At 43.7% G+C, this 13,545-nt stretch overlaps 1 protein-coding gene across 1 annotated transcript in view; it reads right to left on the bottom strand.

Annotated features, from left to right (window-relative positions):
• Nucleotides 1–5,463: 5,463 nt before the first annotated feature.
• vwa8 (von Willebrand factor A domain containing 8) overlaps nucleotides 5,464–13,545 on the bottom strand; it is a 64,503-nt gene continuing 56,421 nt past the window's right edge. The window contains exons 41-45 of the mRNA XM_020586966.1: nucleotides 10,507–10,632; nucleotides 9,839–9,997; nucleotides 9,103–9,201; nucleotides 8,734–8,972; nucleotides 5,464–7,576 (exon numbers count right to left, since the gene is read on the bottom strand). Coding sequence (XP_020442622.1) covers nucleotides 7,468–7,576; nucleotides 8,734–8,972; nucleotides 9,103–9,201; nucleotides 9,839–9,997; nucleotides 10,507–10,632 — 732 coding nt within the window. The 3' untranslated portion in view covers nucleotides 5,464–7,467. The remainder of the gene's footprint in view (nucleotides 7,577–8,733; nucleotides 8,973–9,102; nucleotides 9,202–9,838; nucleotides 9,998–10,506; nucleotides 10,633–13,545) is intronic.

The raw sequence follows: 13,545 nt of genomic DNA, 5'->3' as shown, positions 1-13,545 counted from the left end.
CAATGATTATATTTTGTAACCATTCTTTAGTATATCAATTGTGTGATTTAAGAATGTTAACACTGTTATATTCTTTTTTTAGTATAATATTGTGTGGTGTAGAAGTGAATCATTTATTGCTTGCAAACCAATGATGGTAAGATGATGTCATGGGGTAGGACTGGATAAGTCTGACTTCTTCCTACTCCATTCAAGCATGTACTAGGTATAAGCAAATTGATATTGGATTAGCATTTGTTGGATATGTGTAAAATTATGTGTGTTGACATATCAACTGTCTTTACATCCTTGAAAGAATAAATCAATCAAATCAAATCAATTTTAATTGCAGAGACCCCTGATGCCTGTGCACTGGGTTACATTCACAAATCCTTTTCACAGCCTCCACAGTGCATTTAAGTGCAAATGAAAAACTGAAGTCCCACTTTTCAGCACATTCAGTAAAATTTCATAATGAGGAACTTTGATTTGTATGTGCACTGAAAAGTGCATTTTAACACCATAAATTACTTTCAAAATCATGGTTCTTATTTCTGAGATAATGAAATGTGTTTGTTACAAGGATTGAGCCAAATTTCTCTCAATTCATATTCAGTTAAGTTATTTGCTGCAGTGATTGGTTGGATTGGAGTTGCAGCTGAATTGGTTGCGGAGTGCTCCACACTATCGACTGACCTTCATTTTCCTAATCTGATTCAAGGGCCTAAAGATAGAGGGTGTACACTACAGATTAGAAAGCCCTACAAGTGAGCTATGACTTTATGAGCTATTGTATAAATACAATAAACTTGACTTTGATTCAACGGAAAACAGAGGCCGAGGCAGAAGAAAACGACAACGTCAGCAGTGCAGAGATCAAAGTCGATATGAGCTGTGGAGCTTCTCTCTTTTTTATGTCAAATACTCAGGAAAGGAGGTTATTTGGTAATAAATCTGCCCCAAATCATCTTATGACACGTTTATGCAATAAACAGCTCCTGTAGCTAACAACTCAACAGTCACGAGCACATACACAAAACACTGTTTACCAGTAGTCCGGACAACAGCACAGATCTGTTCTGAGAGCTGACCACAGCCTCACTCCGCCAAAACCACAATGATGTAAGACTCATCACCGGACTGTGTGAACACAGCAGCTATCTGAATGGGAGGCATTAGTAATGCAGCGTTCACCGTCTCTGAAGTCTGATTTCACAGAGTGTGATGCTGAACGTGAGAAAAATCTCCTTGACATAGCTACTGTAGCTATCTGTAAGCTGAAACTGGCTCGCTGTCCTGTGGAACCCAGGAAGCTCCAAATCGGTCAGCTCTTAATGAGCTAAGAAAAACAACCAGTCAGATAACTTCCTCCCTCAGTTAATGAAAAATTCCAAATGATCAAATACAGTTTTTTTATTGCTGCTACCATCAGAGTAGCGGCAGTAATAGTACTAATCCAGTAAAACAAGCAACAAAGAGCAATGTTAACACAATTTATAAAACTTTTCACAGACAACAATTCCAGTACACCCACCCTGCTCTCTGGGATTACTGGGCTTGGGTTGACAACTCTTGCTTCATTTGTGAATCCGACACTGTGGCTCAGATGATACAACTACAAAGCCAAATCATTTTTTTGCATCTGTGCTAAATTGAACATTTGGATGGAGTGAGTCACCCCTGGCAGGAAGCAGTTGAAGAGAAAAAAAGAACTTAGTGAAGTGCAAGTCCACACACACAGGTTCAGATCAGGAAACAACAAGCTCTCATATCCATGTCTGGGTGAAACTGCAACCTTCTACAGCCAACAAAACATCTATAAAGTGTAATATTGGCAAGAGGGTACTCATGACGAAGGGAGAACGAGTTCTTTCTTTAAATCAAATCAAATCAAATTTTATTTGTATAGCACCAAATCACAACAAAAGTCATCGGGTCTAGACCTTACTGTTATCATTATTATTACAGAGGAAAAACCCAACAGATCCCCCTTGAGCAAGCACGTGGCAACAGTGGGGAGGAAAAACTCCCTTTAAGAAACCTCCGACAGACCCCGGCTCTTGGTGGGCGGCCTTCTGCCTCGACCGGTTGGGGTGAGTGGATAGAGGAGAGACAAAAAAAGAAGAAAAGCAACAAGACACAACAATCAAACACTGATCAGGTTGATGTGGCTGGTGACTGCTCGTCAGAGACGTAGAGCTCCAGGGCCAGGGCAACCTGCAGAAAGGTACAGGGAGAGAGAGAGGACACACTACGGGAGAGAGGAGACACAAAGTTAGTAATGTGTAATGGTGGCATATAGAAGCATAGGGAGAGAGAGGAGAGGAGAGGAGAGCAGAGCAGAGCAGGAGGGGAGGGGAGAGAAACTCAGAGCATCATGGGGCCCCCCAGCAGCCTAGGCCTATAGCAGCATAACTAAGGGAAGGCGCAGGGTCACCTTATCCAACCCTAACTATAAGCTTTATCAAAAAGGAACGTCTTAAGTCTAATCTTAAAGGTAGAGAGGGTGTCTGCCTGATGATAAGGCTCTACGAGGTCTTTAAGATACGATGGAGCCTTGTTATTAAGGGCTTTGTATGTTAGGAGAAGGATTTTAAATTCTATTCTGAATTTTACAGGGAGCCAGTGGAGAGAAGCTAATATGGGAGAGATATGATCTCTCTTGCTAGTTCCTGTCAGTACTCTGGCTGCAGCATTTTGGATTAACTGGAGGCTTTTTAGGGAATTATTGGGACATCCTGATAGTAGCATCTTTCTAGAGCGTAACATGTTGAAGTAAGGAGTTGACGTTTTTGATAACTTGAGGTCGGCGAGCGCTCAGCCTCAGCACACCGTTTTCTGTTCCTTATCAGATTCTGTAACCTTCAGGAAATGTGCGCAATATGTCCTGGAAAACATTTATTTAACTGATTGTAACTGAATGATCTAGAACTAATATTATTCTCACTGTTGTTTTTGCTTTAGCTCCTACAGCTGCAGCACACCTCAGGCCAAATATCACTGGGGTACTGACAACATGTCTCCAAGAGGCAAGTATCACAGGAGACATGTCCTGATTACACACTAGTCTAGGGTGAAAGAGTATGTCCATGGTGATCAACTGAAAAAATCAGACAGTGTTGCAACAATGCACTCGTCATTTCAGCACTGACATACTGATAGATGTTATTCGAACTATACTGTCTGTGGGTTTGCCTTTCGTTGCCCCTAATCCTTTTACAGACATACTACAAGCTCAGGTTTGGACTTGTGCAAAACTGCATCCTCAGTTCTAGGAGAACTTGGGAGATGTGCTGAAATCCAGGCTGGTAATCCCTGTTGTTGCAGCAGTTTGTTTGTCCATCGCCTGCTCATACATTTGCCTATCAGTGTTTCTGTGCCAGGTGCTCCACCACTCTGTCTTTGGCTCATTCAGCATTAAGATTCAATGTGCAACTCTATCAGGACAGGGGCACAAGTGTGTGTGACCTCTGTCATCTCAGTGAGATTAGTGTGCCTTTCTCTTTCTCTCTCTTTAAGCACATTCACTTTCTCCCCACAGATTGATAATAACAACCAGCTGCACACACACCTGGTATGTAGTGAGCACTGCTGACTCCCTGCTCAACCTGCTGTAACTGTACTGAGGCCGTGTCGTCCTATGTTTGGATCTTGCTGTATGATATTAGGCTGACATTATTACATCCTCCTATTTTAAAACCTCCTGCAATTCACCATCTCTAATTGCCAGAAAACACACACAGGGTAGTTCATAAAAGACATTTTTGAGAAATGTTCACATCCAGTGACCACATCACTGTGGGAAATATGCTGTAACATGTAGCATGTAACACTATGCATACACTTCTAACAAGAAGACCTGCAAGTGACAGGCTGGCATCAACCACCCTGCTACAAAAAATGAGCACACACACTCTTGTATCTACTGTGTCGTCTGTCCCACAATGATCAGACACAGCGACCACTTGCGATTTTCCTGTGCGGCCCCTCTGAATGCTGCAATTTAGCCCCCAGTCAACACACGAGCTGGACACAATCATGAAGTATGTGTGTTTGTGTGAGTGTTATCTGCTTTGACAAACCCTGAGTGCAGACTGAAGTGTGATGACATCAACCAAAAGTCCCCATAAAACAGTTCAAGGTTTGTACAATATGAAGCATCAGCAAAAGGTTCTGCTGATTTTTCACAACTGTGACTGCCTCATTCAGCATTTGAGCATCTAAGTCAGGGATGGGGGGTGGGGCAAAACAAACACACTTAACAATGACTAATGCATGCAATACCCTGTCAGTCTAGACGTCCGATCACACAGACTAGACGTGCATTACAAATGTTAAATGTTATAGTCACTGCATTGCAATCAGTTTGTTGTTGCATATCCATGGTGATGAACAGTGCGTAAGGGACGCGACGTCGTACAGGAAGCAATGAGGAACATGGAAGGTCTTTCCATAGGCTGACAGGCAGAGACTGGGGGTGAACATTAAAGGGGTCATGTTACACTCGTTTTCAGGGGTCTACTACATGTTTATAAGTTCATATAACTCATTCGAGTCCATATCTGCAGCACCTCTTTTCACCCTCTGCCTGAAATGCTCTCTTTGGTGTCTTGTCTCTTTAAGGCCCCCTCCCAAAAACCTGTTCACCTCAGCGTTTGGACTTTTGGCTGTGTTTACCATGGACAGCCTACATCACAACAGTATATGAATGAGACAAAATCACAAAAAGCTCCCGTCACATACAACTCACCTCCAGTTAATGATGGAATAAGCTCCCCAGTTCTATGGGAAAATCACATTTATTTATCAGAGGCTTGTTTGGAACAAACGGTGGAAGCAGCGGGCACCATGTGCGAGCTCAGACAGTGGCTGACTGAACACATATGTGATCTTCATTGCCAGAAAAGTGAAGGAAAAAGATGTCGAAGCAACTGGGACAGAGTTACAACAGCCTCTGGGTGGTGAAGCAAAAACAAAGGAACAAACCAAAAACATTCAGCTCACCAGTCATCTCTCATTAACCCAGTCTTTATTTTGGTTTTAATGCTTGTTGTTTTTAATGCTCTTGCTGCTTTTCTTTGCCTCTGTGTATGAACTGTGCTATATAAATAAAGTTACCTTGCCTCAGAAAATCAAAACGACAAAGCAGCACCTTCATGGTGTGGAAGGCGTTGGTGTAGACTTACAATATGTGGCATGTGATGAGTAGTGAGTGTCATTCTTTGATACTCTCCTATTTAATAGACCTGTGTATTTATCATTCGGACATTTGCTGTTGAAGATGAAACTGGCTCGCTGTCCTGTGGAACCCAGGCAGCTCCAAATCGGTCAGCTCTTAATGAGCTAAGAAAAACAACCAGTCAGATAAGAAAAATTCCAAATGATCAAATACAGTTTTTTATTGCTGCTGCCATCAGAGTAGCAGTAGTAGTAGTAGTACTAGATCAGTAAAACTGAGCAATAAAGAGCAATGTTAACATGATTTATTAAAATTTTGTACATTATTTCATAGTTAGTTTCACATATATAAATAACAATATACAATTAAATAGATTTTTTAAAATGCCTACACACTTAAACATGAAGTTTCAACAAGCAACAAGTCTACACAGACACAAGTCCTGTTTTCAATGTGAAGTCACTTCAGTTGCTTCTGGCAAAGTGAGAGCCAGAGCGTGGGGTGGGGGGGGGCTAAAGTAGGTTCAATAAAACAGGGCCACCCCTTTAGTGTAGCGGAATGTGAACGTGAGAACCAGGGGTGAAACCGATGTGGAGTCACATGATAGTTGGCACAGACAACAGAGATGATGGCGATGCTTTACCTTTTAGGTCCCTTGTAAATTACCAGGGCATTTCCATGAAAGGTCACTGCAATTTATCACTACCTATAGGGGAAATTGTTAGCTGCAACTATTAAGTATTATTTTTGAATTTTTTAAGACGTTTCTGAGTTTTGAGAAAGAACTAAGAAACTACGCTGATAAGTGAAAAATGGTGGATCTATAATGTGCTGATACACAGTAGCAGTTTGAGCTGCACTGGAAATTCCTGGTTTTGTGTTTTAAAGTGATGATGATCAAGAAATTAAAATATTATGCTATAAAACTCTGTTGATTCAGCAATCTATATTCACAACCATATTTCCATCTATTGTAGTGACCTGTAAAAAAAAAAAAGTTACTCAGTGTGACACAAAAGAAAGAATGAAACATTTTTGGTTCATGTATTGTGCTACATAATTTCCTCGCTTTTCTTCAACAGTCTTCATCAGTAATTTACAGATAAATACTGCTAATTTAGCTTCCAGGAAACTAGCTGGCAAATACAGGAGCCATATAATAGAGCATTACCAAGACAGGTCATTAACAAGACATTTCACCTCTGACTATGAACAGTTCTAACAGATTCTTAGTCACTTGTGTTGCAGTGGCAGAGCAGTTTGTGTGTGTTTGAGACAGAGGAGTCAGAGTGTTGGCAGTGAAAGGTGATCTCAGGTTCTTTGCTGGACGGGGCGTCACAAGGTCCACCAGCCAGGAAGGAAAGGTTTGTTGTGCATACTGACATAGACGCTGTAGGGCAACAGACACACTTGTACTTCTGTCTTTGTAAGGACACCCATTGAAATAATGCATTCCCTAGCCCCTGACCCTAACCTTAACCATCAGAACTAAATGCCTTACCCCAACCCTAATACCAACCCTAGTTCTAGCCTGAACCCTAAAACCAAGTCTTAACCTTCAAATAAGGTGTTTCACAAAGTGAGGACCAGCCAAAATGTCCTCACTGTGTAGCAAAAAATACTGTTTTGGTCCTCATATAGCAAGTACAAGAACACACACCCACAGATGACAGGGGTTGTGCAATGTCCTCTAAACAGTGTGCACAGTCAGGTGGAAATCCCCTGGTCACAGTCCCAGCATTCGAGAGGAGCCAAGTTATTGCTGCTCACCACGTCCAAGTGTCAGTCAGGGGCTGGGTTAGTGCCACCCTGGGTGTTTTTTTGTGTCACAGATGATAAATAAAGCAGGAAGTCCAAAACAAGTGAAGCTGTGTTCATGACCCCACCTCTAAGTAAAGTGGCTCACAACCCAAAACAGGACAAACATGTACTGTACATGTATCAGCACGCTGCTGACCAGAAACCCTGGTCAGCCTGTGTGTTGATCCCCACATGGGGTATGAGACCAGCTGCAGGCATTCACCATGTCACTGAAGGTCACTGCTGGGTGTGTCATCAGAGCACAGCCACAGTGACAGGTCACACGGTGCAGTACCTCCAGCACCTGCTCCCCAAGGGATGCCTCACGGCAGCTGAACATTATGTATAACCATGTTTCCTACTTCAACCTGTACAAAGAAAGTGGGCTAAGGACACATTGTGAGAAGTCGCTGTACCAAGGTCTCTGCAAGTTTCCGAACTTGCAGAACAAATTTGGAGCTTTTGAGTTAAAGAGTGAGTGAGTGTGTGTGTGTGTGTGTGTGTGTGTGTCAGGCACTGGATAGCATTGTCGATGTGAAGATCTGCTGCAGTATTTGGGGGATCTGCTTAGTGTCCATGGCAACGAAGGATCTCCCTGCTGGCAGGGTCCTCTGGAGTCTGAAACAAAGATGAACAGAGATGGGGTTAAACAGAGGGACTGAACTGTAGCAAGAGAATCACTTCCCAAAGCAAAAAGACAGACAGCGACTTGTTTGCTATGTGAATGAGAAACAGTGCAGTGTGTGTCCTTCACATATGGAGCAACAAGGCATCACGGCTATTTCCACTGTGTTTCAGTCCTTTGTATAAACCCACTAACTCTGATCGCACTCACTTTTCTGTTCTTTCATCCTCCACTTGCTAATGCAGTCCTCATTAAGCATGGACAGCTAACAGCCATACAAACAGCTACTGTACGTGACTAACTCCCCGTGCCTGCATGCTTCAATGATATGTGAACTTATTATTCTCATTCTTCTGTCTCCACGGTCTGACCTGAACCTCTTTTGCATTCTGACTCATTTTTACCTGAACTCAGCCTCTGGAGTTAATGAGTAATTCCTGAGAGCTGCTTTCAAGGGTCAGTGCTCTCTTTCATTTGTGCTCACTCTCCCAGCGTCTCATCAACAGGAAGCAAAGCAAAACAGGTCATTGTCATTCTGCAGGTCCTTCAGCTCATGACTGCATTTGAACCAAGAGGCTATTCAAACGCTCATGCAAGACCAACGAGCCACAGCAGAGAGGATGTAGGTATATGGGGCCAAGAGCAATGGTAGGAACCTGCAGCAGAATGGCAACAGGAAGGAGGAGCAGACTGAGGAGCACACTTGCCCCCCTTTTGTCCTGCCTGCAAAACTCAGGAGTTAATGAGGGATGTGGCAACAAAGGTCAGCAGGACAAACACAAACGGCCCCAACTAGACTGAATTAGAAGGTCGCTGTTCTACTTAGCGTTGAAGTCTAGCTGTTCTTTCTTGGTGTCAGATGACTGGCTACAGTCGATATTAACTCTGAGTCGAGTAATTTTTTTTGCATGGATTCCATCTTCTCCTTGTACCCATCTAGTCCTCTCCTCCTCTTTCATTACTTACTCTTCTTCCCTTGACTTTCTCTCTCCTCTCTCTGGCATCTTCACCTACTTCTCTTCATCCTTGTCCTTCTATAGCTTTTCTGCTCGTTCACCTGTATCTTTTATATCCTTCTTTGCGTTTCCTCAGCTTCACATTCTATTTAACCCCCACTAAGATGCCCCCATCTCCACTTCCGCCTCCTCACCTTTCGGCCTGATCGCCAAGGGAACCAATGAAGATGGCGAAGGCGTTGACCTGCGGGTCAGAGGTCAGGACCTGGGCAAAGCGCTCAGGCTGGATGCCATAGCGTTCCAGATTGGCATCGCTAAGCACCACCACAAAGTGCTCGTCAGCCTCTTCTTTTGCCAGCTCCCTGATGCTGGCCTCCGTGCCCTCCAGAGTGTAGTCACCGCTCATGCAGAACTGAGAGTGGGCATGCATGGTCTGCAGGGTGGGGGAGGAGAAGGCGGGATAAATGAGAATGGGTTCATTTATATAGGACTGTTTAGTGGAAAGGTTCAGCTGAGGAATCAGCTGATTTGGCACCGCACTCAAACACAGTATGAGACTGTACCTTGAGCACTTTGAGTCTCTGTTTGTTGTTCTTGGGGACCTTGTCTGTTCGGACCAGCTCAATATCGTAGCCGTCACCTGAGTGGCCCACGATGTCGTACTGTGTGGAGAAACTGTTGTAGTCAGAGAAAATTTGGTACCAAGATAAAATCTCTGATTTATGGCAACAATGACAATATCTGAACTGTCACACGACCAACACCCTCACAGACCGGTAAGAATAAACATGGAGGAGAGTGACAACAGCGACGGGGTCAGGGGAGGGACCAGGATGCTTCACGTGTTGGACATTTAGCTTCTGATCAGGAAGGAACATATCATAACCCTGCAGTTTGGGAAGAAACTGAGCCAGTTGACCGTTGCACACACGACCTGGTTGCTATTCTTGTGCGCATGTGGCTCTTATTTCAGTTACATCTGTGCATTTGTGGCAGTTTAGGAGCTCAGCAGCGTTCACACCAGAGCCAGGCACACGGCCCTGACACACACGGATGTGAAGCAGCAACACAAAAAGATCAGATCTGACTGAAACATCAAAGCTGAAGATTAAGTCCTGAGATGTGAACGCAGCCTTCGTTCCCAAGGGTGCTGTACCACAGTAAGTTCAAGTCCACATTACGTCTACACAACACATGCTATACATCACCTGATACAGTGAACAAAAACAGTACAGATGGGCTGAGGTGCTACAGTGAAAACTGTATCACGTAAGATGATGTTTGAAGTGACAACCTCACCTTGAACTTGTGCTCGTAGTTCTCCAGAGCCTCCATGACCATGCACACAGCCTCCATGGAGCGCTCCAGCCTACCATCCACGCCGTTGAAGCGGTACATGCTGCCTGACACATCAGTTAACACACGGAGACGCTTGGGCTTCTGCTGAGGACTGCCCAGCTGTGAGCGCACAGCGTGTCATACACACAAAACATTCAAGAAACATCAACAGTAACTAATGATTAAATTAAAGAAAATACTTATGCTGGACAGTGTATTGATGAATTTGGTGCAGCTTACTTAAAATAGCACAAAACAAGGTTTGGATTTCAGAACTGGGGGCAATAATTTCAATGTAGGCGAGACCAAAAATACTGTATGTAACAGGTGGAGCTAAATAAGGCAGAAAAACATGACACATTATAGTTCATGTGTGTTTGTATGACTTGTGTATGAACTGTCTCGCAGCTGTGCGTGTGGAGGTTTATTTGAGAACACGTGACAGCGGCAGAACTGACTAGAGACTGTGTGTGAGCTTGAGCAGAAACACAGGGTGTAGTAACGATCTCACACATCACCACTGGAATGTACCGTCTGACGGATAAAGGTCAAAATGTGTGTGTGCTTGGAGGTGTGACTTGGGGACAAACACATTTAAGCGTGGTTTAAATATCAGCAGCAACACACACCTCTGGGTTGAGCTCCCCTCTGCGTTTGTATATCGTCTTCTCTCCAGTCAGTCCATCAATGATTTTAGCGTCATCTAGTTCTCCCAGAGCCTGGTTCTTCAGCCACTGTCGCTCCTTCCCTTTAGCCTGAAAAAACACACAAACACACAGTTTCTAACCAATCAACCCAATAAATAAACACATTTCAAAATCTGTCTGGGGATTTCATTTTGGTGGGACTTTCAGAGGTACAACAATTTGAAACAGCAACAAAAAAAAAAAAAAAATCCAGACAGCCGTGACACATTTCTGCCCACCAACACACACTGAACAAAAGAAGCAGGAGGCCGGGGTCACTCTGAAGCGTTGACGTCTTGGTTGACAAGGCTCTGCCATTTGAGGAAACTCTCAGTGAACACAAGCAGCGATGAGCAAAGATGAAATAGAAAGGAGGGTGGGGGAGGTGATCACGGTAACAAAGCCAGGTTTTAATGTCTGTGATGTAGCTACACAGCAGTGAATGTAAACACACTGCAGATAGCTAATCAACTTGGCTGCTATGCTTCATTTCCTAGGATGCCACTCCACTTCCTGTTGTGGTCATGTGGAGGGAAGGGACAGAGAGGAAGAGCAACGTCTCCTCTCTGGTCTTCAGGTCACTCCCTGAGGAAGCTGAGCTCCGTTACAGAAAAGATGTCTAACAAAAGGAGGAACACAATCTGCAGCTCCCCGCCCACGCTGGTTCACACACTCAGTCTTTACAAAGGTCTAGAGTGATGATATTTAGTTATATAACACTTGAGGTGTGTACACACGAAAGAACACAGATTGGCCACCAGGTAATATACAGCACGGTCTCATGAGTTCACATTACTGATAAGCACTGACAGAGTCACCACTACTTTGTAATGAGTGGTAGTGAATATAAGTCACAGGTGGCACAGAGCTAAACAGGGCCCTGGACTCTTTATGAAATGTCTCAGATTCCCTCCCAAGAGCTGTGCTTGAGGTTTAACTACGATTTAAAAACACTATATGCTGTGTACTGCAGTTTTTCTTACAGCTGCAATAAGTATTACACAAAGGAAACAAGTAATACAATACATACACAACACTGTACACCGCCAAAATAATAATTCAGTTAAATCTTTAAACACTCGTCTTCAAACTATGCTGTAAGAAGAAAATGACTGAGAACTATTAGTCCATGAATCAGTGAATCAAAATCAATAAATGGACAACAGTTAAGATTAATAAAATGCAGTAAAAATACAAACCATTCTCTTAACTCCTGGTTGTCACTTCTGAGGATTTGTTGCCTTTATCTGTATGCAGTTCATTAAAAATTAACGACAATTGAAATAATAGTTAGTTCAGCTCTAATATAATTTAAATGAAAGTTCAACCTATCAGCATGGTATTATCTTGGTCAGCCCTGTCCAATCACAGTGCCTGAAACTGAACCATTAGGCCTTATACAACATCTGTGCATGTGAGGTGTTGCAAGACTGATCAAAGGGCGAGTTATTATTGTTATTCATAGTAGTAGTAGTACTATATACAGATGTGTATGATTCAAACCTTTAGTGTTGTAAAGCTGCACTGAAGTTACAAGGCCCCGTGTTTCTGTGGAGACGGCCTACACTATGTTCTACCGTTTGATGGAAGAACTGCATCCTGCACAAGGTCAGTCACATTAATTATTCAATTTTTTAATAAGCTCGCTGTCAATCAACATCACCAAAGCATGCCTCTCTCCACAGGATATCTCTGCATGAGCACCACACTACTGGACCTCCCTAAATACTGGCAAAGATGTGAGAGATTTTCCGGTTAATAAAGCTGCTTTTATTTCTGCAGAACAAAAAGTGTGAGTGAATATGCCTCTGTCAATTTGTGTCCAGTGAGGGCCGACTTCCTCCTCTGAGATGCTTAGTAAATACAGGCCCAGGTGTTTATATTGGCACGCTAGTCCAGTGTTGAGAGGGGCTTTCCTCAGGGAGACTGAAGCTGATGGAAACAATGCACTCAGTTAAATGAATGCTTGCCAACTATGGTTAGCTGTGCGTGTAGGAGAGACTCCTTAAATCACTCTGCAGGTAAGACAAAAATAACATGACCTCACAATGTGCAGCCTGCTGGGATCGCCACCGTCTTTACAGTGAGAGAGAGAAGCCCAGGGATATGAGAACAAATGCAAACAATAACTTTAAAGCCAGTACGGGCATGGCTGCAAACATCTGGGTGGGAAACTCCCACCCACCACCAACATACACAAACAATGCTTCACACGTGGACAGGAGAATAATAGAGCAAGCTTGGAGTCACTGCTCTATAATCACTGCTGCATGATTTTGCTCTCGTCACATGCACGTCAGCACACACATGCACCAAAGCCACTTGAATGCATCGACGCACATTTCCCCTAAGACGCTCAGACAAAGGGAGGAAAGTCTAAACCCAAATAAAGAAATGGAGACAGTATCACATCCTGGATGTTTAACCACCACTCCCTGCACTCTGGCTTTTCATTCCCCCAGCCAATCAGAGTGCTGCTGGGGCTACTGACCCCTCCTTCATGCCCCAACATCATGTGTACAGGTCATGTATGAGGTCAACCAATTGTCATCTGCTGACTTTCTGACCTCCTGACCTTTCTTTTACTAACCACAGTGCCTCCTGTCTGTTTGTAGAGGCTGGATCATGTTTAAACTGTTCAACCACAATGAAGAGAAGCAGAGTGTCACAGTTTGGACCTTTGCTTCCTGTTTTTTTGTTGCTTTCTCCACAGATTCCCTGTCTCCCCTGCCACGTCAGCTCAATCAGTATTCATTGTATCCACCTGTGTCTAGTTATCTCTGGTCTACAGCCCCATATATACACCCTCTCCCCATTCATCACCCTCACGTTACCCGATTCTCCAGCTCTCCGTTCTGACTCTGCGCTCTCCAGTTCACCATCCCCATCAGCACTCTTCAGCTCCCAGCTCTGGCTCTCTGTTACCCGGCCCTGCACTCTTGAGCTCTGCACTTCCTGCCTTCGTCCCCAGTTCCACGCTGT

The sequence above is a fragment of the Monopterus albus genome, unplaced genomic scaffold, assembly GCF_001952655.1.
Source record: "Monopterus albus unplaced genomic scaffold, M_albus_1.0 scaffold432.1, whole genome shotgun sequence".
Lineage (NCBI taxonomy): Eukaryota > Metazoa > Chordata > Actinopteri > Synbranchiformes > Synbranchidae > Monopterus > Monopterus albus.
Note: the sequence above shows the minus strand (reverse complement) of the source record. Positions and strands in the feature narration are given on the sequence as shown.